This window comes from Tursiops truncatus, chromosome 20 (assembly GCF_011762595.2).
Source record: "Tursiops truncatus isolate mTurTru1 chromosome 20, mTurTru1.mat.Y, whole genome shotgun sequence".
Classification (NCBI taxonomy): domain Eukaryota; kingdom Metazoa; phylum Chordata; class Mammalia; order Artiodactyla; family Delphinidae; genus Tursiops; species Tursiops truncatus.
In genome coordinates, this window is record NC_047053.1 from 9410036 (window position 1) to 9432512 (window position 22477).

Here is a 22477-nt window from a genome sequence, read left to right on the forward strand (position 1 = left end):
ATATATATATAAGTATCCGGCTGGCCAGAAAGGTCGTTTGGGTTTTTCTGTAAGATGTTACAGAGGTCGTTCGGGTTTTTCCACAAGATGTTACAGAACATCTTATGTAACTTACGGAAAACCCGGATGACCTTTTTGGCCAACCCACCATATAAATATAAAAGTATACAGGGACTTCCCTGGTGGTCCAGCGGTTAAGACTCCACGCTTCCACTGCAGGGGGCACGGGTTCGATCCCTGGTTGGGGAACTAAGATCCCACAGAGTGTGGCCAAAAAAAAAAAAAGTATATATGTAAAAAGTATATATATATATATATATAAAAGTATACATATAACTGAATCACTTTGCTGTACACCTAAAACTAACACAACATTATAAATCGACTATACTTCAATAAAAAGTTTTTTAAAAAATGAGAAAAGGGCTTCCCTGGTGGCGCAGTGGTTGAGAGTCCGCCTGCCGATGCGGGGGACGCGGGTTCGTGCCCCGGTCCGGGAAGATCCACGTGCCGCGGAGCGGCTGGGCCCGTGAGCCATGGCCGCTGGGCCTGCGCGTCCGGAGCCTGCGCTCCGCAACGGGAGAGGCCACAACAGTGAGAGGCCCGAGTATCGCAAAAAAAATAAAATAAAAATAAAAAAAAATAAAAAAAAATAAAATGAGAAAAAAAAAGGTGAGCGCCTTTTTCATTACTGCCAATCAAGCAGATGACATGGTATCACCCTAGTTTTAATTTGCATCTCTTTGATCATGAGTGAGGATGAACCTGATTTACTGGGTTGATGTTGTTTTTCTAGAAGTACCCTAAGAACTCTTTATATATTAAAGCAATTAACCCTTTGTCATTTATTTTGCTCATATTTGTCCCGCTTTGTCTTCTGAATTTGTTCCTAGCTTTTTTTTTCTTTTCTTTTTACTGAGGTAAAATTCATATAACATAAAGTTAACCATTTTATTTATTTTATTTATTTATTTTTGCCGCGTTGGGTCTTCGTTGCTATGCATGGGCTTTCTCTAGTGGCGGCGAGCAGGGGCTACTCTTCGTTGCGGTGCGCAGGCTTCTCGTGGCGGCTTCTCTTGTTGCAGAGCACAGGCTCTAGGTGCACGGGCTTCAGTAGTTGTGGCACAAGGGCTCAGTGCTTGCAGCACGTGGGCTCAGTAGTTGTGGTTTATGGGCTCTAGAGCACAGGCTCCATAGTTGTGGCTCACGTGCTTAGTGGCTCAGCAGCACGTGGGATCTTCCCGGACCAGTGTCCCCTGCACTGGCAGGCGGATTCTTAAGCACTGTGCTACCAGGAAAGTCCCAAGTTAAGCATTTTAAAGTGTAAAATTCGGTGGCACTTAGTTCACGCAAAATGTTGTGCAACCATCACTTCTAGCTTCAAAGTATTTTGCTTCTGGTATTTTTAATAATTCATAATTTTTATATTTAATATGTAGTCAATTATAATCACTTTTTTTTTAATGACTTCTTGGTTTTTTGTCACCAAGCTCTTGGCCCTTCTGTTTTCTCGCAATTTAACACTTGCTTTTCTTTCCAGACTAAACTTCAGGATCATCACATCAACCACTATCTCATCAGCACTGTCAACTGTTCCTCCTTTCACAAAACCTGCTCTCAAACCCCACTCTTGGCTCTAACCACCACCTGCCCTTGTCCCCTCCAACACGGGGCTGCTGAGGCACTGCCAGAGAAGAATCACACAACCACATATTTACTCATTCATCCAACAAATATTTTTAACGCATCCTAGGTGCCAACACCGTGCTAGGCGCTGGGTATGGATCTGGGCCACTGCAAACCTATGGCCTTTAACCTCAGCTGGGCCCTCAACACCTGATAACCCCCCTGTCCCCCTCCACGTCCCTGGTCACCTCCTATTCCTGCTCCCATCCAACTCACTAATTTTCTAAACCTTCCTCACATTCAGAGTGACTTCTCCCGCTCTTCACAGAGATTAGTCTCTGAGGGATGAATGATTTTTAATTCCCACCTCCTACCGACAAGCAAGCACCGACATCGACACCGTTTCTCCTACACAACCAAGGCTAAGGTGCCGCCTCCAGGTCGAAGCTAATCCCTCCACCTGTGCTCAGATCGCTCCCCCTCCCACCTCCTCTGAGACCTTGATTCATCAAACCGCCCCCATCTCTTCAAACTCTGCCTCTCTCTACTGGTTCTTCCTCCATGGTAAATAGACCCGTGCAAGTCTCTTCCGTTAAAGGAAGAAAGGGAGAGAGGAAGGAAGGCAGGGAGGGAAGGAGGGAAAAAGGGAGGGATAAAGGCAGGAAACCAAAGAAAACACACTCCTCCACACTCAGGGCTCTTTCACAGTCAAGTCTATCTCCTCTCTCGCTTTTCATGTTTATTTAATTTTTATTTTCAAAGTTGTATATCCACATAGTTGAAGGAGTCAGATACAAGGGCTATTACAAGAAAAAGTAAACTCCTTCCCCCTGCAATTTCCTTCCCCTCAGAGGCAATTACTTTCACCTCCGTTCGATGTTTCTTTTGGCATTTACCTCCATCTCTAAACAACATGCTTGTTTTGCTACTTCTTGATTTTTGTTTTAAGCATTGTCTATGGGCTTCCTGCCATGTAAGGTGAAGCCTGAGCGCCCTTTCGCCCCCCTGCCCCGACATGGGAAGCTCTCCCAAGGGAATTCTATCAATCGGGGTTAGATCAACATCCAGGATTTACTGCAAATGTTATCCATAGCTGCGTCATGTGGTCTATTATGCTTACCTTTCTCTTCTTGCACAACTGTTTTCCCTGAATAGCTATCATTTTTAAAATTTGCTTATTCTCTGATTTATCACTAATTCTGCTCTATACTCTCCTCCAAAAATCTGGGTATCCTCTCAACTCATTCAAAACAAAACAGATGTTATCTCTTCCATCTCCTTGAAAAATCTCTCTCCAGGAGCCTTCTGACTAGGGTCTAATTCTAGTCACCTCCTGAGAAGGGTACTTGGAAGAGAAACTTGAGACCTTGTACATATCAAAATGTCCTTATTCTATCTTCGTTATTGATAGTTGGGCTGTTGTGAGAGTCTAGATATCCCCTAAAACCTATTCTGCCACAGTGCTAGAACAATAGCTAGCCACCTAGGTAAGGACTGGATTTCCCAGAACCCCGGAGCTGGTAAGACCACATGACTGGGTTTTCTTCAAAGGAATGTAAGTAGAAATTATATGTGCCACTCCCTAGCCAGACCTCCGAGACAGGTGTGCCTTCTCCATATTTACTCTTCTGCCTTCCTGCCAGCTGCAGCCCACGGAGGGCAGCAACCCAGTGTTGACGTTGCACACAGCAATGTCCCAGAGCAAAGCAGCGTTTCTCAAAGTTTACTGTGCATACAGATCACCTGGAAGGGAAAAGCAGTGTTTCTCAAAGTATACTGTGTATACAGTTCCCCTGGGATCTTCAAACACAGATACTGATGCAGTGGGTCTGTGGTGGGGCCTGAGATCCTGCATTTCTAAAAAGCATCTTGGTAATGCCAATGCTGTGGCCTGAAGACCATACTTTTGAGCATAAGAGCCTAAAGGATGGCAGAGCTGCACTGCTTGCTAGCCTTGGTCTCAGTCTGATTTGTGGAGCACACTGAACTACCCACACCAACCTGTTTTCTGAGAAAAAAGTTAAGTTCTATTTGGTTGAGCCACTGCATTTTTAGCCTTCACCCTACTACAGCTGGAGTACAGAACTCCACATTGGAAATCACTTTCCCCAAAAACGTTGAAGGCGCTGCTCCACTGGTGTGGAGTGTTAGTATTCAGAGGATCAAGGCCATTCTGATTGCTGGTCTATTTTCTCTCTGGAAGCTTCTGCAAGACCCTTTTCTGTGGGACTAGTGTTCTGATATTTCACGAGGTGCCTTGATGCTGGGCACTTAATGGGTCCTTTTCATCTAGAAACACAAGTCCTTTCTTCCCTTTGTTCTCAGAGAATTTAAGCCCCCTGGACTGATTCTCTAATTTTCTCACATCATCTTTCCTATATGCCATCTTCTTTCTTTTGTTTTACTTGCTGGGAGAGTGCTTCAATTTCTCTTTCAACCCTTTTGCTCAATTTTTCATTCTTTCCCTCATGGTTTTATTTTTCAAGTGTGTTTTCTTGGATTCAATCCTTTATTATAGTATCTCTGACCTAAGCGCGTCAATATTTTTTTTTCCTTAAGTTTTACTCTATGTCATCGAAGGTGGGGTTTTTTTGGTTTGTTTGGGGTTTTTTTTCTGTTTATTTTGGTCTCTGCCTTACATGTTAGAAAGTTTCTGCAAACATCTAGAAATCTTTTGTCTGCTCATTTTAAGGGTGACATGCTAAGAAGTTGACTAGAAGATCTGTGGACACAGTTGGGACTTATCAACTGTGGGTTTCACTATGGGGTGATCTGGCTAACTGCTTTGCTGGAGAACCCCTGATGTTAATACTCTTAGATCTTTCCTCTGAATAGTCAAATTCCCCAGATGAGAGTCTTCCAGTCTCTGACCTGGAAGGTAAAAGCCTGGTTGCCAGAGTTCTAGAAACCACCATTCTTAAGTAAATAAACTTTCACTCAATCTGTTTTAAATACAGTCATGCCCAGGTGCCCTCCATGCCAAAGACTCTCTGGTTTCCATCTCCAACCAAGAAACCTCCAGCAATCTGATGAGTTGGGGGTGAGTAGCTGCCAGGAGATATGAGGATATAAAGGAGGAGATGGGGGGGTCTAACTACTTCAAATAATCCTCCTAATTTTAGTACTACCTACAGCCCAGCTGTACTGTGATGCCACTGATTTAAGGGTAAATCAACTTGCTTCTAAGCCAATCAACTATATTTCAATAAAAAATTAAATTAAATTTTAAAAGAGTTGCTTCTAAGGTTTCTTCACTGCTGGCTTAATTACTTCACTGCTAAATCAGTTACTACACACCCTTCTGTCTTGCAGTTTCTATCTAAAGTTTTGCTATTAACTCCTCTCTCTCCTTGACTCCTTTCTAAAATCCCCTTATTGCTATCTTCCTAGGATTTAGTAAAGGAGTGAAGTTAAACGCTAGATCTCTCAAGTTTAGCTGAAAGTCTCCACTCGTTTGCTAACTCTGTGCAAACTGGCTTCATTCTCAATCTTCCATAAACTGTCAATATGGATCTTTCCTAAAAGGTACAGCTGGTCAGAATACACTTCTTGAAAATCCTTCAAAGGCTCCCAAATGCTTTCAAAATAAAGTCCAAATTCCTTAGCTTGCAAGCCATTTCCTGATCTGGTTCCCCACTCCAGTCTCCCCAGTCACACCTATCCACCACCACACTGCGTTCACTCCAGTCAAACTGAACCCCTTGCTGGACTTCCAATGTGTAAGCCCCCTCACACCACCATGCGCTTGCCTGTGCCTTCCCCTTTTCCACTCCAAGCTCTCATCCACCTGGTTAAGCCTTCAGATTCAGTTCAAGCAGGATTTCCTCCCAGAATCCTTTCTCTGTGTTCCCAGAGACACACCCTGGGCGTAGCCCTAACGAAACATTTATCCCACTATCACGTGAGAGTCCACCTCACCTTTGTATCCCCAGAGCCAACCACATTAACAGGCGATCAGAGAGGGAAAAGGCTGATAGGAGCCAGCTTCTCAGAATATACTGACAGTCCGTGTTTCAGGGCTCCCATTCAGAGGGAATCGCTAGGGCGAATAAGGTCACACTCACCAAGTCCGGCTTTCCCCAGGCTCCGATAGGTGGCGGAGTGGGATAGGCAAACACAGGGTCCATGGCTGTCCAGTCTGTAATACCCCAGCGCTCCCACCATCATCACCTAGCACCCAGCAGACGCTCACTAAATTCTTGTAGAAGAAATTAAACACAGACCACAAGACAGTGTCGTAAAGGTGGACAGGTTTGAAGGGCGTGAATATTTCGATATTGCCTCTTACCACAGGTGGTCACGCGGTGGTGGCGCAGACCTGGGCATGCGCAGGAGACCCTGGGAGTTGTAGTTCACCAGGTGAACCGAGAAGGCGAGACGGTGCTGAGCATCCCGGGAACTGTAGTGTTAGCTAAGGGGCGCGCTCTGCGCGGGCGCAAACCGACAGCCATTTCCGGGCACTTTTCCGCAGCATTTCGCAAAAGGAGAGAATCCCGGAGTAACGATGGCTACCTACAGCTTGGCGAACGAGCGATTACGCGCCCTGGAAGACATCGAACGGGAAATTGGAGCCATTCTTCAGAATGCAGGTTCGGGATACGACGACCAGAGGAGGAACGGCAGCGAGAGCGTGAGCTAGACCGACCGTGCGCACATGCGCCGACCGGTGACTGGGAGTGGGGTTGGGAGGGATCCTAAGTGGGTGCAGGGGTGGGTGGGGCTGGCTCTGGGGCGCGGCTATACTGGCAGTCTCCGGAGAGCCCCGCCCACTCTCCACCCCGGCAGGTACAGTGATCTTGGAACTTTCCAAGGAAAAAACCAATGAGCGGCTCCTAGACCGACAGGCAGCCGCTTTCACCGCGTCGGTGCAGCACGTGGAGGCGGAGCTATCGGCTCAGATCCGCTATCTCACTCAGGTGTGTGTGTGTGTGTGTGTGTGTGTGTGTGTGTCTGTCTGTCTGTCTGTCTTGGACCGTGCAACACGCCCAGCTCACTGCCTTAGCCTTAGCCTTAGCCTTCAGGAGTCCCGGGCAGAGCTTTGGTTTCGGGAGCTAAGCAAGACCAGCCCTACCCAGCAGGCCAGTTGACCCTGGCAGGACCCCTCCCTTCCAGGGTAGGTTTCCTTTGTCACTGAGTTGCATCACATGAGCCACTGGATGGGGAAGTCCTGGGAGAGGGTGTGTAAACAATACGAAAGCCACAGGATATGCTCTTAGAAACTTGACCAGACCTCAAGGGTATGGAGCCCCAGATGGCTACCTCCTGAGAAAAGGAACAGGATTGGAAGGGTTCTGAGGTCATTATAACAGCAACTACCATTTACTAAACTTTTACAGTGTGCCACTCTGCATTATCTAATCCTATAACAACTCCAGAAAGTAGTTAGTTACTGTCATCCCCATTTTACAGATGAGGTTAACAGAAATTCAGTGATATGCCCTAGGTAATCCAGCTAACCAAGTGGCATAGCAAATTCAGACTCAGGGAAGAAATGAGACAAGAGACCTGATGCCTGGTTGGGGAGATGGGAAAGGGGAAGGGTGCTTCTTTGATCAATCTAAATGTCCTGTAGGTGGCCACAGGGCAGCCCCATGAGGGCTCCAGCTACTCTTCGAGGAAGGACTGTCAGATGGCCCTGAAGCGAGTGGACTATGCTCGTCTCAAGCTCAGTGAGGTGGCTCGAACCTGTGAGCAGATGCTGGAAAACTAGGCCAAGTGGGTGAAAAGCTTGGAAGGAGAGCTCCACCTGCACCCCAGGACAGAACCTGGAGAGCATGGGCTGCCCCGTACATGTGCTGCTGGTCAGAAGCCATGAGGACGAAGAAACAAAAGGTGGGAATGGAGAACCTTAAAGACCAAGCCCATGCCTGGCTGTGCCCTGGCTCCTCTTGCCATGCACTTCACCGAGCGCTGACAAACTCAGGACAGGAGACAGAGACTCAAGACACCCAATCCACTTCCTCAGGTCCCTGCCCCAGGTAGACTTGGACCAATGGAGACACATTTTTGTTCACTGGAAAAGATAAAATGAGAACTAAGGGTTTTGATAATAAAAACAGTAATACTAAAAATAAGGAGCTCAGACTCTCATTGGGCCATATATGGGTGATGTAAGGGGTTGAGGAAGTAAAACCAGGCTGTATGGCAGCTGGTGCGGAGGGAGGGTGGGAAAGTGGAAGAGGGCTGAAGTTGGGGAGGAACACTGCTGTGGTGTGAAGAGACAAGGACAAGGACAAGACACAAGGGACTTGGGACAAGGAGGTTGGCAGGGATTGGGGGATGCGCTGAGGGGGAAGGTGTCAGGTGGCCATCAGCAGAGAAGCTGAAGCCAGGAATCATGGTAAGGGGGCAAGGGCATGAGACCAATGTCTGCAGAAAGAAGAGTCAATAATTATAAAAATAAGTTTTAGTAGTTAAAAAATCCACATACAGAATTTGTACAAGATATCTAGTATAAGAGGTAATTTTACATTACAGCATAGAAAAAAAAAACGGAGGGAACGTCTAAGAGAGGGCAGTGGCTGCTTAGTTGTGTATTAAACATCGACAAATATGTGGAGAGTGCCTGCCACGTGCCAGGGATTGCTCTAGTATATTAACTGCATTTGATACTGAATAAATCGTAATCTGCCCTCACAAGCTTCCATTCTTTAAGCATTGGCGTCTGCTGCCACACGCACATAATGAAGGTGCAAATCTGGAAAAGATAAAGAAATTGAGAGATGAGCTCTGAGATCAAGGGAAGTTGGGCGGGGGGAGTGGGGGGCAAGGGGTGATAGCTTGAACTGGGGAATCAGATTCCAAAACATTGACTATAGATCAGGTACACAGTAGGTGCTCAATAAAGATGTGTGAACTGAACGAATAGCTCCCACCTTCCTCCATCGCTTCATCTCCCACTCGTCTGCTCTAGCTGCCATCTTGATGTTGCTCAAGCACTGTCTGGCTTTGAAGGCCATGCACTGGTCCCTGGGCCTATGGTGGCTTCCCTCCCTCCCCATTCTGTAGTCTGGCTGACTCTCCCCTCATTGCCTGTTGTCCGTGGTGCAGGCAGCCTCCACATTTGCCGGCCTGAGAGCTACTGTGGGCAGGATCCCTACCAAGGAGCCTCTGGATCCCTGGAGGAGGGGTTCAGAGGCCCAGTTTACCTGGAGAACACTGCAGTGACTGCTTCCTCCTCTTCTCGCACAGCATGTAGAGCAGGGCTCCAGTGAGGAGGAAAACGATGCCCAAGAGGGACAGCACTGGCACCATGGCTGATGTCCCAGCTGCAGGACCCACATTCTCTCCCAGCTGCCCCTGGTTCCCCCTGGCCCCAGGCCTTGCCCCCAGACGGTGGCCCAAAGTGTAAGTGGTAGTCTCATTGGTGTGGATGAGCTTTTGGTCCAACAAAGTTGCTCCTTCTGGAGGGATGGGCTGCTGGGTAGGCTGCAGGGTGGATGGCAGGTACTTCTGTGAGGGGGTGCCCGTGGCTGAAGGTGTCTTTTCTGTGGGCTCAGGAACCTGGGTGCTGTGGGGAGGTACATGTCCCTGGCGGGCCACACTCCTGGCGTGAGCACGTCCACATTCTGAAGAAGCAAGTAGTGAGGAATCAGGGCTATGAGGGGATAAGCTGAAGAACTAGATAGAGGGAAGGGTAGTGGGTCAAGGAGAACATCAAGGGAACAGCTAAATGCCAGGAAAGAAAGGCAGGGGCAGAGGGGAAACATGGGGAGATGGAAGTGAGCAAACCACAACATGGAACCACTGGGGCGAGCATGCATTCTGAACTGGGAAGTCAGGAGACCTGGGTTGGAACCCGGGCTCTGCTACAAAGTAGCTGTGACCTTGCCCCTTGTCTCTTAACCTCTCTGGGATTCATTTCTTTCAGCTGTAAAGCAAGGATAATTTTAGTACTAAAGGCCAGAGTAGCCAGGAAGAGTAAATGAATAAGGTAGGTCTACGTAGCCAAAGGGCAGTATGGGTACCACCAATGCTACAGAAGACAACTTTAGCTGGGACCTGGAAGAACACTTTGTGTCTTAATGGTTGTGTATTTATTTTAGGAGAGAAATACAACCAGCGTATCAAATTTGTGACTTCACAGATGTTCCTGCTTAGGACTAGTTGCCATTAAGTTTTTCAGAAGTGGCTGTGTACATTTAAGATTTATTCATTTCATTGTTTGTAAATTTTACCTCAAAAGAAAAAAAAAAGGTACAATAAAATATAAAACCCGCCTTAATAATATACATGATGAAATGTCTGGGGATAAAGTATAGTCAACCCTGCAACTTACTTGGAAGTGCACCAAAAAATATTAGGCAGGTTGATGAGGAATAGAGGGATGGATAGACAGATGGGCGTGCAATAAAGCAAATATAGTTAAAATGCTGTAGACTCGATATTGTAAAATATAAAGTATATATGCTTTATTATGTACACACATAAAATATAAAAATCAAATATTATAGAATCCAGGTGGTGGGATGTTCACTGTACAAATCTTTCAACTTTTATATATGTCTTTAAATTTCCATAATAAATTACTGGAAAATAAAAACAGTGCCTTGATTTCAAGGAAAACATTAAGTAAATGCACAGGTGATAGGATGAATTGGCAAAAATCCTGGAAGTGACGGTGAGTGATTTCTGGTAAACAGGGACTTAAGTGAAAGTACACAGAATAGGAATGTGAGGTGTCAAAGGGGAAAGGGCTGAGGCAAAGAAAAGTGTGAGGTGGAGGCGGCCGAGCCCTGGAGACAGAGCCTGGGGAGGAGGGGGAACGCGCTCACCTTCACGATCAAAGCAGCGCATCAGTTCCTGGACCCACCGGTCACTGCTGCCTCCACACACACTTCTTGAGGGTAGCTGGAACCTGTAAGGAAGGACGTGGTCTCAGCTGTGTCTCCAATCTCCGCCCCCCTTCTCTCCCCCCACTTTCCCAGCTCTTTCCTCGTTCCAAAGAAGTGAGGTCACTGCCAAGATTCAGCAGTTTCTGCTGGGACTGGGAAATTCCAGGCGGAACAGGGAAACTAAGGTGTGGAGAATTAGGGCACACATAACCTAATGTTATGGGGACTATAGAAGGGACTAGGGGTCCTCCCAGAAGGAGTTCAAGTTTGACCAGAGAGGGTCCTGGAGGCACCCGGAGGCTCTGCGCTCCCAGGGGTGGGTGAGATTACCTGACGTAGGAAGAGCAACGTTGATAGACTTTCAGGTATTTTCGGAGATGTCCCATGATGTGATCGTTAGGAGGGGAGTGGGAAGAAATTCTTCTATCACAGGGACAACTGCCAGCGATGCTACCTTCATTGCCATCGCCTGAGCGGGACCGAGGTGGTCAGCACAGTTTCCCAGGTTCAGGGGCTCACGCAGCGGTAAACTTAGCCTCCAACCCACAGCCCCACTGCAGCCTCTCCCCTAGACCCGGGGATCTGAGCCCCTCCCACCCCCAGGGCTCAACTCACACATCACACTCCCCAAACACGTCCATAATCACACCTGGGCCCTGGTGTTCCCCAGCCCGTCCCCAACCCCAGGCAGCTGGCCCTCCCCCTGCCCCGGCTGCCTTGGGGACCCTGGCTCCCCACTTATTCAACTCAACCCCGCGGCCCTCGTGCCCCCCATCCCCTTCCCCGGATTCGGGGATCTGGGAACCAGCCGGGCCCCTGACGAACCTGGAGGAGTGTGGCACAATAGAAAGAGTAGGAGCAAGAGGATCCGGAGTTCCCAGCTCAGCATCATCTCGGGCCCGCCTCGCCCTGTCTGACTCCCAGACGTGCTCCAGCCGGTTTCTCAATGGCTTTCGCTTCCTTCTCCCGCCACGCCTGAGATTCTGCGGGAGACGGCGGCCGTCGGCACCAAGGCCGGGCCGAGGCGAGGCGCGAGGTGGCGGCGCCTCCCTGTGGGCGCCCTCACCGTCTCGAACCAGTAAGTGCGGTCAGTACCGTTATAGCCGCGTGATCGCCAGCCTGGGGCGGCGGGGAAACTCCGGGAGGCGGAGCGCCTCTGCCCGCGCTCCCGCACCCAGCCCAGTGCCCCGTCGAGGAGGCAGCCAGGAATGTTTGGAGAAGGCGAAAGAAAGCGGAAGAAAGTCCAGGCTGCAAGGCCAGGCGTGGCGGGCGGGCACTGCCCGCTAGGCTGATCCGGTTCGGCCCGGGGATGTCAGCCCCGCCCGCCCGCCCTCCGCAGGTCAGTTGGCTGGACCTCCTCCTTCGAGAGGCTTTCACTTTTCGGGCTCGGGTCCGGCGCACTGGGATCCAGTCACATGGCTGGAGTGACCGCGGCAGACGAGTCCGCGCGCCCAGCAGCACACTGACTGCCCTGAGCGCCTCTGCGCCGCGCACGACACAGGGGGCGTGGCAACCCGAGGAGCCGGCGGAGGGCTCGGGCAGCCTGACGTCACGCCCCACCCCGAGGTATTTACCTTCGAAAAGTGGTGGCGGCTGCAGGTACCGGAGTAGCGAACCGGACGGCAGGGGCTAGGTGTACCGGGGCTCACCGCCAAACCTATCCAAGCCGAAGATGCCCTAGCTGCTGTCCCCCTCCTCCCACACCCCACAGACGGATCCAAAACTCTTCCCTCCTCACCAAACCCTTGCCCATAGGATTAGCCCTCTCCCACTTCTATCCTCAACTTAAACCCTACCTTTGAGGGTTTGAGCCTCAAATTTTGAGCCCCAAATACCATCTCCCTCCCGACTACTCATCCTTAACCCTATCACCCACTTTCAAGTCTGGACCCCATTCTCACCCTGAATTCCCATCCTCCGCCCTGAAAACTCCTTCCTCACTCCTAACACTCATCCATAGATTCCACCCTAAGTGACCCTCAAACCCACAATCTCCCCCATTTTATGACCCAGCCCCAAACTCTCCCGAGTACCTCTCTCTCACCCTACATCCCTCCCTCTGCTCAGTCTGGGCCCAGGCCTTGTTTCCCTGAAGACATGGAGTTTGTGTCTGGATACCGGGATGAGTTCCTTGATTTCGTTGCCCTCCTCTTTGGCTGGTTCCGCAAGTTCGTGGCGGAGCGCGGGGCCGTGAGAACCAGCCCGGAGGGTTGCTGGTGGCAGCTGGAGGCTCAGATCAGAAAGCTGCCCCAGGACCGCGCCCTTTGGGTGCTCCACGTCTTGCCCAACCGTAGTGTGGGCATCAGCCTGGGGCAAGGGGCAGAGCCAGGCCCTGCACCAGGCCTGGGGGCTGCCCGGCTCCTGGGAGACGAGCCCCCACTCCACCTGCGGGACCTAAGCCCCTATGTCAGCTTTGTCAGCCTGGAGGAAGGGGGAGAGGAGGAGGGCGCAGGCACCGAGAAAGTAGGAACAGAGGCGGATGGGAAGACAGCCCCTACCAGCAGGGAGTCCCCACAGGAAGCAAACCCCCCAGGGGAGGCAGACGGGGCCCAGCAGGAGGCAGCAGGTGGCGAGGTCGGCTGCCAAGAGGACAGAGCGGAGGACAAACCAGGGCCTGAGAGAAGAAAGGGACAGAGAAGTGGTAAGAACCCAGGGCTGGCCCTGCCCTGCCCCCGCCCAGGCATACTCCCCTTCAGAGCCCTCCTCTGCCCCTCAGAATCCAGTTAGGAGTCACAAATGGGTGGCCCTCAGGCCAATCTGGCCTAAAAAGGTGTCTTCATTGATCCACAATGTTCTTTGTTTTTTAAAATTTGAGCCAACATTTAAACATTAAAAGAAAAAACTTCCAGAAGTCTGGAGTTACCCCTTCTCAAGAAAAATGTAATGTTCCCACAGCAGGCCCACATTTCCACCCCGCAGCAAATGCTGGTTCTGTGTAGCCGCAGTCCCCTTCCGATGAGGCGTGCCCTCTCTCCCTAGTCCCCTTCGCTCAGTCTCCTAGTCCCCGTGGGCATTTGATTTGGTATCCCTGACCCTGACAGTCTTTGCCCCCGACTCTTCCCTTTTTCCCCAGAGGCGGCCCCCCTGCACCTTTCCTGCCTCCTACTGGTGACGGATGAATACGGCACCATCTTGGGCATTGACCTGCTGACGGATGGAGGGCAGGGGAGTGCAGGCAGGGGCTCAGGGACACAGAACCTGGCTCCTCGGGCCTATGCTCTCCTCTGCCACAGCATGGCCTGTCCCATGGGCTCTGGAGACCCCCGAAAGCCCCGAAAGCTTACTGTGGGAGACGCCCAGCTGCATCGGTACAGAAACCTGGTAGAGGGTGGGGAAGCCTGGGGCCCTGGGCTCCTGAGCCCCCCAGCCTGATGCCGTCTCCACCCCCATTCAGGGAGCTGGAGAATCTGGTCCCAAGGCTGAAAGTGAAGCTAACCAAGACCCCGATGCGGACATGGGGTCCCCGGCCCGGCTTCACCTTTGCCTCCCTTCGGGCTCGGAACTGCCATGTTTGTCACAGGCATAGCTTTGAAGTGAAGCTAACCCCCTGGTGAGCAGCCTGCAGAGATGGAGGGAGCGGAAGGAAGACCCCAACAGTCAGGCAAACAGAGAGGAAGCAGGCTGGGGGGGGGGCCCTGCAGACAGACAGAATGAGGGACAGGGAAACAAGAAGATGACACACACAAAAAAAAGCTGTTATAGGCACAGAGAGTACAAACAGACTGAGTGCGTACGGGCAGTCGCAGGACAGATGGACAGCAGACAGGGGACCTACAGACACTAACACTGAGTGCCCACCCCTCCCCGTGACCCCAGCCCCCAGTGTGGCGCTGTCTTGTACTGCGGAGAGGCTTGTCTCCAGGCTGACTGGAAGCGATGCCCAGATGATGTGAGCCATCGATTTTGGTGCCCAAGGCTTGCAGCCTTCATGGAGCGGGCCGGAGAACTGGCAACTCTGCCTTTTACCTACACCGCAGGTACCCTAAGAAGGTCAGGATGGGTGGGGGAAAGTGGGACCCGGTCTTTGGAACTGGGGCCCCAGGTGCCTGGGAACAGGGTCCTGGGCTTGAAGGCTAAGTGCCTGGGGCTGGAATATAGATCCCTGGAATAACAGCTGGGTGCTGGGTATTTGGGGCTGGGGGCTAGACCCCTGGGGCTGGACACAGCATCTCTGGAGCTGAGAACTGAGCGCCCTGGTCCCTGAGAGAACTTATGGGATTCGGGAGTAGGGATTCAAATACTTGCTTCTCAGCTTCACCACTAACTGGTGACCTGAAACAAATCGCTTTACTTCTTAGAGCTATTTCCTCAACTGTGAAATGGGCAGACTAACAAATGTTAAAACGCATGGAATTGTTATATGGGTTCTGTGGGCTATGCTGTAGACACTCAGAAATGTTAATAGTTCTCTGCTTGACTAGAACCAGACTCAGACTCAGTGTCCTGGGGAGAGACTGAGGAGAGCCAAAGTCTGGAATCCTGGCCACCAGGCCCTCAACCCCTCCCCTCATCCTTCTCCAGAGGTGACCAGTGAAACCTTTAACAAGGAGGCCTTCCTGGCCTCACGAGGCCTCACTCGTGGCTACTGGACCCAGCTCAGCATGCTGATTCCAGGCCCTGGCACCCTCGGGCACCCAAGGGGCAGCACACCATCCCTCAGCGTTCTTCTCAATGGTGCGTGGGGCCTCTCTCCAGGCATAAGTCCCTCAGACTAGAGGGAAGGACGGGAGAGCAAAAAGTTGTCCGGGTCCTAGATAACCCCTCCACATACACACCAAACCTCACCACCACCACCAGGGCATTTCATGCCTCTCCTCAACCCTCAGAAAAGTCACCCCTGCCCAGCCCATCCAGAAGCCCCATCCCTAGGCAGCTCCCCATTCCTCCTGCTGCAGCTCCAGGCCCTCTCTCAGGGAACACAGCTCCTCTGGAAGAAGGAAGAGGCCAGGTGGGGACCTCCCTGACACCAGGCTCCTCTTCTTTCATCCTCTCAGGAGATCCCTACCAGCTTCTTCAGGGGGATGGGCCTGCTCTGATGCCTCCTGTGCCCCCAGATCCACCCAGGAGCCTCTTTGGTGAGCTGGAGGGGCCCTGAGGGAGCTAGGGGTAGGGACGGGGACTGGAGGGCCAGCAGACTCGGTGGCTGAGAAAGGGGGCTATTGGACAGGAGAGGTGGGGGTCCAGGCCTGGGGCAAGGTCCCCAGTAACCCACTCTCCCCAGGCTCGTGGCAGGATTACTACACGTGGCGGGGCCTCAGCTTGGACTCCCCCATGGCTGTGCTTCTCACCTACCCGCTGACTGTGTACTACGTCATCACCCATCTGGTGCCCCAGTCCTGTAAGGAGGGCGGAGGCAGGGGGAGGAGTGCGTGGAGCAGGAGGGCCGGGGGGCGGGGGTAGGGGACAGGAGGGAGGGGAGGAGGAGACGTATTCTTAAATGACTAGCTTATCACCCAGTCCCTGAGCTCAACATCCAGAACAAACAGTCACTGAAAATCCACGTGATGGAGGCTGGAAAGGAGTTTGACCTCATCATGGTGTTTTGGGTAAGTCCCTCCAGGCCTGAGGGTTGAGCATTTGGGTGTGGAGGTGGATGCAGGGTGGGACCCAGATCTGTCCTCTTTGCCCTTCAGGAGCTCTTGGTCTTGCTCCCCCACGTGGCCCTGGAGCTGCAGTTTGTGGGTGACAGCCTGCCCCCTGAGAGTGACCAGCAGAATTTTACCCTGCAGAGGGTGAGGGCTGAGGGGGGTGCCCTGCTCTTTAGCCCTAACCCTCCTGCTGTCCTCCCAGCTGGGCTCTGCCCTTCCGATCCCTGCCTCCTCTCCCCTGTCTTACCTGATGCATCTCCCAGTACCAAAACTTCCACCGGCTTCTCCACCCCACTCCAAACTCCCCAGGATGACCTCGAAGTATCTGTCCGTCCTGGTTCCGGGGTATCAGCACGGCTAAGCTCTGGGACTAAGGAGAAGGGGGGCCGCAGGGACCTGCAGATCAAGGTGTCTGCACGGCCCTACCACCTGCTCCAGGGGCCCAAGCCTGACTTGGTTATCGGTAAGCTCTTGGGGTAGGAGCATGGGGGAGGTGGGAGGAGGCCCTGGGAGCCAGCTTCTCCTTGCTCTCCTTTCCCTCGCAGGATTTAACTCTGGCTTTGGTCTAAAGGACACTTGGCTGAGCTCGCTGCCCCGGTTACAGGTGCGGGATGGGACAAAAGGGACCTTCTCTCACCTCCTGCCCGGTCCCTCCTCCTTTTCTGAAAGTCTCTTCTTCCCCATCATCTGCTCTACAGACCTGGGGCGCGCCAGCGGGTTCTTTTGCCCCCCTCTGTGCCTGCCTCGTGCCTCTCCCCATCCCGGTCCGCCTGGGTCCTCGGGAGGTACGTGGGGTTGGGAGCCTTTCTGAGAGTGTCTGAGGCCCCGCCCCCACCCCAGTCCCTCCGAGTGCCGGCCTTCTTCACCGAGAGCAGCGAGTACGGCTGTGTGATGGACGACCAGACCATGGCGGTGGCCACGGGAGGGGGCACCAGCCCTCCACAGCCCAACCCTTTCCGCTCCCCCTTTCGCCTCAGAGCGGCGGACAACTGTATGCCCTGGTAAGGCCTTCTTGCTCTCTGGCCACGCATCCTGAAAGGTCCACCGCTACCCTCGTCTCTGCGGTCCTGGGACCCTCCTGGCCCAGCCCTACACCCTGCTTTCGCCGCGCGCACTCCCACCACCCCCGCTGGAGGGTCTCGACAACGCCCACACACGCCTCTTTACATCCAGCTCACAAAAATCTCTCCAACGCCTCGTTTCCCAGCCCCGCCCCCCCCCCAACCCCTCAGCAAAAAAAAGCCAGGTTACGCTCGGGCTGGCAGAGCCCTAAGTTTAGCCCCACCCCCTGAAACTCGGAGCCCACAAACTCCGCCCCTTGGGAAAATCCCGGCCTCTTGGCACCGCCCCTGACGGCGCCACGCCCCCCTCAGGTACTGCAACGCCTTCATCTTCCACCTGGTCTACAAGCCTCCGCAAGGGAGCTGGGCCCGCCCGGTGCCAGGGCCCGCGCCTCCCGCCCCAACTCCTACCGCTCCTCCCGCCCCCGCCCGTAGGCGCCGAGGAGAAAAGAAACCTGGGCGGAGGGCCCGCCGGCGGAGGTGAGGGCGGAGAGGTAGAAGTCCACCCCCTCCCCTAACACGCCTCAGAAAGGAACACGAAACCGGCGAGGCCGAGGGGGGAGGCCAGTTGGCGGAACACGAAAGGTAATTAAACTTACTTGTTTGAAACCACTGAGTCAAACGCTCATAACTGGGTCCTTAAATGGAAAGAGGATTAAAGGATTTACGGATGACATTTTCTTCCATCTTTCTTCAGTTCCTCGAAAGCTGTCCCCTCTGGGATTCTGCCCTCCTGGGTAATCCCAAACTTCTTCTACTGTGTGTGTTGACAAGGCATTTTCCGGCCCCAGTAACAGGCAGGGACCGGATCCGAGTCAAGCAAGACCAAGAAACAAAGTGGCTTCTCTCTGGGGGGGAGAGGGGACGGGGGCGGGGGCAGGGGAGGCATGCAACCTCCTAGGGGCACTCACAACCTTGGTTTAGAGTCAGTGAAAGACCCCAGCCACCCAACTGTCCAAGTTAGGAACTTCATGGCCATCCCTGACTCCACCTTCTCTCATCCTTCACGGCCCATAAAGAACCAGCTCCAGCTGAGTCAGGCTGCTGGTCACTCAACATCCAGCAGTTTATGTCCAGTCCCACTGCAAATGCCACCATATCTCGTGTTCCTTCCAAAACAGACATTCGAAACATTACTCCCTGCTTAAATCCCCTCAATGAACTTTCCTCCACTATTAAAATCCCCGTGAGTGTGGGCCGGGCTTGATGACTCTTATCACAACGTATAGAAAGGGAAAAATAGTGGAGAAACCTGGCAGACACCACCTGCACCAAGTGACTAGGTTTACAAGAAATAAGAAGTCATGTTGACATCATGCTCCCTGACATGATGCAATAAGGCCACATCCCCTCTGTAGTATTATTCCCCCAAATCCATAACTTTAGACTAATCATGAGAACACACCAGACAAAACCAATCTGTGGGACAGTCTACAAAACCCCTGACTGCTATTCTTCAAAAGCATCAAAGTCACGAAAAGCAAAGAAAGACCAAGAAATGGTGACAGATTGGAAGAGACTTAAGGAGACATGACAACTAAATACGATGCAGTATCCTGGTTTGGACCCTGGAACAGAAAAAAAAAATTAATGGAAAAACTGGAGAAATTCAAATAAAGTTTTCAGTTTAGCTAATGGTATTGTATCAATGCTAATTTCTTAGTTTTGATAAACACGCTGTGGTTATAGAAGAAGTAATAAGGAAGATGTGTGAGGAGTATTTGGGAACACTCTACTGTCTTTGCACCCCACCTATAAATCTAAAATTATTTCAAAAAAAAAGTTTAAAATTTCAGACTCTTTAGTATGGCTTGTAAGTTGCTTCTCTTTCTGTCATCCTCTTTTATTATAACTATCTTATTATCAAAGTTTCCAAATATACACAAAAGCCCAGAAGATTCAGCATAATGAATCTCTATGTGCCCATCACCCAGCTTCAACAATTATCAACATTTTTCAAATTTTATTATTACTCCCTGTGATAATGTGATAATATAAGAAATATATATATTTGGTCTGCGTGCCCCATCTCTGGCACAAGAGCTTCTATAATCTGAGTGACAGAGGTGAGAGGAGCATCTTTTGTTATTCATAATAAGCCGCTTTCAACCATACCTGAGTTTAATAAGGTAACTCTAGGTGGGCCCTTATTTAACTTCAGGATGGAAGTTAGATACTAGAGGAACCAACCGCATGATTAGAGAGGGCTGAAACGTTCAGCCCCACCCCTTACTCTCCAAGGGAGAGGAGCGAGGCTGGAGATTAAGTTAATCACCAAGCAACCTGCATAAAAATCCCTAAATGATGGGCTTCAGAGAGCTTCTGGGTTAATGAACACACTGAGGTACTGAGGCTGGCACACCTGGAGAGAACATGGAAGCTCCAGGCTACCCCCTCTTCCCTCACCACACCTTGTCCTATACCTCTTTTCCATTTTGCAGTTCCTTTACAACAAACCAGTAATAATTAGTAAACTGTTTTCCTGAGTTCTGTGAGCCATTTTAGCAAATTATTGAACCTGAGAAGGAGATCACAGGAAGCCTCAGTTTATAGTCAGTTGGTCAGAGGGCCCAGGGCTTGCAATTAGCATCTGAAGTGGGGGCAGTCTTTTAGGACTGAGCCCTTAACCTGTGGCAGTCTGTGCTCACTCTGGGCCGGGCTTAATGACTCTTATCACAAAGTATAGAAAGGGAAAAATTCCGTATCTGGAGTGATTGAATTGGGACTTCCCTGGTGGCGCAGTGGTAAAGAATCTGCCTGCCAACACAGGGCACACAGGTTCAATCCCTGGTCTGGGAAGATCCCACATGCCATCGAGCAACTAAGCCTGTGCACCACAACTACTGAGCCTGCGCTCTAGAGTCCACGTACTGCAACAACTGAGCCTGTGTGCTGCAACTATTGAAGCCCACGTGCCTAGAGCCCGTGGTACGTAAAAAGAGAAGCCACTGCAATGAGAAGCCCATGCACTGCAACGAAGAGTAGCCCCTGCTCACCACAACTAGAGAAAGCCTGTGTGCAGCAACGAAGACCCAACGCAGCCAAAATAAATAAATAAATACATACATACCCTATTTAAAAAATAAAAAAGAATTGATTGAATTGTAGGACACCCAGTTGGTGTCAGGATAGTTGGCGAATTGGCTGGTGTGAGAGAACAAACAAAAACAAAACACCTATTTGGTGTCAAAAGTGCTATTAGTAAAAACAGCTAATAGTTGGTGTCAGAAGTGAGATTAGCTAGACTGGCCCTAGCTCACAGAAATATGTGGTTTGAGAGGAGAAAGGATAAAAAGATGGGAGATGCAGAACCTTTGATTCCTGGGTGGCCATGTGGTCACCCATGGCATGGAGCAGCAGCTGTGCTGCACTCAGTTACTAAAGGTAAAAGTAACAAATGGAATTTAAAATTGGATTCAACTCCCAGGAAGTTGTTTCACTAGATGCATAAGGAAATGCAAACCAATAAGAAAAAAAGTGAAATATACAATCCCTTGGTAATTATTTGTAATAGCTAAAATGAAATTTTAAAAGAGTTCTGGTTTGGACTTTGGTGCTAGACCAAACTTGGGTTTGAGTCAGTCTGAGTTTTGGCCACCAGCCTCAAAGCTATCCAGTAAATAATTAGGCTGGGACAACAGAAAGTACCTCTAAGGCCTCTGCTCACCAAGAAGGTAGTCAGCATGGGGGGAAGGCAAAAACCAAGGATCTACTGAAACCAGGAATATAGTTGTGAAGGAGTTGCTTCATTTTGTAGATTGGTATCATCAGCTTCCTGAAGGACCTTTACTAAAATGGTTTGTGAGAGTGACTAATTTAGGGGCAGTATCTTTGTTTATAAGTGCTCAGGATAGAACAGCATGTTTAGGTTGATACAGGACCCACAGTTCACTATTAAACAATCATAGATGGCTGTACGCCAACCAGACACACAGGAGGTTATTCCTGAGGAATAATCCTAAAGCTATCCAGGACCCACCAAAAGTCACCTCATTAACATAAACTCAGGTACAGTCAAAGGGGCCTGTTATGTATAACAAAAGACACTCCTCTCACCTCCTATCACTCAGGAAATTCCAAGGGTTTTCCACACTTTTGAGCCAAGAATCTGGGATGAAGATCAAAATATGTATTTCTTACATCACAATATCACACACCCCCAGCTGTTTCCCAGAGTGTTTTAAGGCACACCCCAGACATCAGTTAGCTCACTTATATGCATCTATAACTAATGAAGGCTTTTAAAAAATGTAACCACCATGCCATTATCATACCCAATAAAATTAACAATTATTCTTTAATATCTTATCATAATACCCAGTTCATATTCAAGTTTCTTTTCTTTTTTTTTTTTTTTTTGTGGTACGCGGGCCTCTCACTGTTGTGGCCTCTCCCGTTGCGGAGCACAGGCTCCGGACACGCAGGCTCAGCGGCCATGGCTCACGGGCCCAGCCGCTCCGCGGCATGTGGGATCTTCCCGGACCGGGGCACAAACCCTTGTCCCCTGCATCGGCAGGCGGACTCTCAACCACTGCGCCACCAGGAAAGCCCTCATATTTCTTGAATTATCTCAGAAATGGCTTTTACAGTTGGTTTGTTACAATCAAGAAATGAATAAGATCTACACATGGCTTTCGGTTGTTATCTCTCTTAAGTTTTTTTTTTGTTTTTCTGTAACAGACCTCCTTCCCTTTTTTGTTTTCAGTCCACTGATTCAATGAGAAACTAAATCACTTGTGCTGTAGAATGTTCCTCATTCTGGATCTGGCTGATTATTTCTTCTGGGTGTTTTTTTAATCTATATTCTTTAGTTCTATAATCTGGCAGTTAGATCTACATGACAAACAAGGCCCTTTTAATGTGGCCGCCGCCAACCTCCACAGGCTGATCTCATCCTGCTTCCTGCCCCCTCCCTACCCTCGAGCCAGGGGCTCTAAATGAAGACACCACACTCTCTCAGTGTGGAACTTCCCTGTTTTCTTGCACAATTAATTCCTTCTCAGCCTAAAGCTCACTTCCTTAGGAAGGGAGGCCTTCCTTGACCCCAGATGAGGGTAGACACCCCCTGATAATACCTTGTAAATCCCCTACAGCCATAAAAGGGCAGCCTAGGTCCCTGGTGGATTGAGGGGAAAGAGAACTTTTCCCCACTCCCTTGGCCAGAAAAATAACCTCTCCCTAAGTTCCTGCCATCTCCTACATGAAAGCATATTGTTATCTCTGAGCGGCGGGATTACTAAGGATGTGTTTATTCATTTTGTTTTGCTGTCCTGCTCATTTTTCTTCCGTGAACACACAGTACTTCTGTAATCAAAACGTTTAATTTACAAATTTGCCCACCTTAATAATTCACTTACTAAATACTGAT

At 50.4% G+C, this 22477-nt stretch overlaps 4 protein-coding genes across 25 annotated transcripts in view; 2 read left to right on the plus strand and 2 right to left on the minus strand.

The window, feature by feature from the left end:
• PELP1 (proline, glutamate and leucine rich protein 1) overlaps nt 1–6051 on the minus strand; it is a 46102-nt gene extending 40051 nt beyond the window's left edge. The window contains exon 1 of one of the 2 annotated variants that reach the window (XM_033847469.2): nt 5915–6051. Coding sequence is in view for 1 of the 2 variants with exons in the window: in XM_033847467.2 (XP_033703358.1) it covers nt 5691–5753 (63 nt within the window). In the remaining variant the exon portion in view is untranslated. Of the gene's footprint in view, nt 1–5690; nt 5884–5914 lie in introns of those variants that run through there. The other variant, XM_033847467.2, reaches the window with a different exon arrangement.
• A 32-nt stretch (nt 6052–6083) lies between these two features.
• On the plus strand, nt 6084–7700 carry MED11 (mediator complex subunit 11). Its single transcript, XM_004324622.4, has 3 exons — nt 6084–6215; nt 6412–6542; nt 7199–7700. The coding sequence occupies exons 1-3, from the start codon at nt 6131–6133 to the stop codon at nt 7334–7336; spliced, it is 354 nt and encodes a 117-aa protein (XP_004324670.1). The 5' UTR covers nt 6084–6130; the 3' UTR covers nt 7337–7700.
• A 317-nt stretch (nt 7701–8017) lies between these two features.
• On the minus strand, nt 8018–11683 carry CXCL16 (C-X-C motif chemokine ligand 16). Its single transcript, XM_004324627.4, has 5 exons — nt 11286–11683; nt 10791–10929; nt 10401–10483; nt 8775–9194; nt 8018–8323 (listed from the first exon to the last, which is right to left on the minus strand). Exons 1-5 carry the CDS (start codon nt 11350–11352, stop codon nt 8277–8279), a joined length of 756 nt encoding a protein of 251 aa, XP_004324675.2. The 5' UTR covers nt 11353–11683; the 3' UTR covers nt 8018–8276.
• Nucleotides 11684–12464: 781 nt separating this feature from the next.
• Nucleotides 12465–18901, plus strand: ZMYND15 (zinc finger MYND-type containing 15). Of its 21 annotated transcripts, none has more exons than XM_073798226.1 (14): nt 12465–13101; nt 13534–13768; nt 13855–14010; nt 14277–14437; nt 14982–15134; nt 15455–15535; nt 15682–15798; nt 15906–16006; nt 16094–16192; nt 16358–16511; nt 16594–16652; nt 16889–17049; nt 17422–17694; nt 17807–18886. In XM_073798226.1, the coding sequence occupies exons 1-13, from the start codon at nt 12465–12467 to the stop codon at nt 17591–17593; spliced, it is 2286 nt and encodes a 761-aa protein (XP_073654327.1). In that variant the 3' UTR covers nt 17594–17694; nt 17807–18886. The 21 variants fall into 21 exon arrangements, with proteins under 21 accessions (XP_073654327.1, XP_033703371.1, XP_073654325.1 ...); XM_033847480.2 differs by having other exon boundaries at nt 15918–16006; nt 17807–18880; XM_073798224.1 differs by having other exon boundaries at nt 16094–16511; nt 16620–16652; nt 17545–17694; nt 18129–18901.
• The last annotated feature ends 3576 nt before the right edge of the window (nt 18902–22477 follow it).

What these genes read in the sequence shown, in the direction of transcription:
- CXCL16 (XM_004324627.4), bottom strand. Translation starts at nt 11,352, where the DNA reads ATGATGCTGAGCTGGGAACTCCGGATCCTCTTGCTCCTACTCTTTCTA. An exon ending in GCGCTGCTTTGATCGTGAAG is followed by an intron (nt 9,195 to 10,400) that starts GTGAGCGCGTTC and finishes TTGCTTCTTCAG; the next exon opens with AATGTGGACGTGCTCACGCC. An exon ending in GTCACTGCAGTGTTCTCCAG is followed by an intron (nt 8,324 to 8,774) that starts GTAAACTGGGCC and finishes TATCTTTTCCAG; the next exon opens with ATTTGCACCTTCATTATGTG.
- MED11 (XM_004324622.4), top strand. Translation starts at nt 6,131, where the DNA reads ATGGCTACCTACAGCTTGGCGAACGAGCGATTACGCGCCCTGGAAGAC. An exon ending in AGCCATTCTTCAGAATGCAG is followed by an intron (nt 6,216 to 6,411) that starts GTTCGGGATACG and finishes CCACCCCGGCAG; the next exon opens with GTACAGTGATCTTGGAACTT. An exon ending in AGATCCGCTATCTCACTCAG is followed by an intron (nt 6,543 to 7,198) that starts GTGTGTGTGTGT and finishes AATGTCCTGTAG; the next exon opens with GTGGCCACAGGGCAGCCCCA.
- ZMYND15 (XM_033847473.2), top strand. Translation starts at nt 12,465, where the DNA reads ATGACCCAGCCCCAAACTCTCCCGAGTACCTCTCTCTCACCCTACATC. An exon ending in AAGAAAGGGACAGAGAAGTG is followed by an intron (nt 13,102 to 13,533) that starts GTAAGAACCCAG and finishes CTTTTTCCCCAG; the next exon opens with AGGCGGCCCCCCTGCACCTT. An exon ending in GGAGACGCCCAGCTGCATCG is followed by an intron (nt 13,769 to 13,854) that starts GTACAGAAACCT and finishes ACCCCCATTCAG; the next exon opens with GGAGCTGGAGAATCTGGTCC.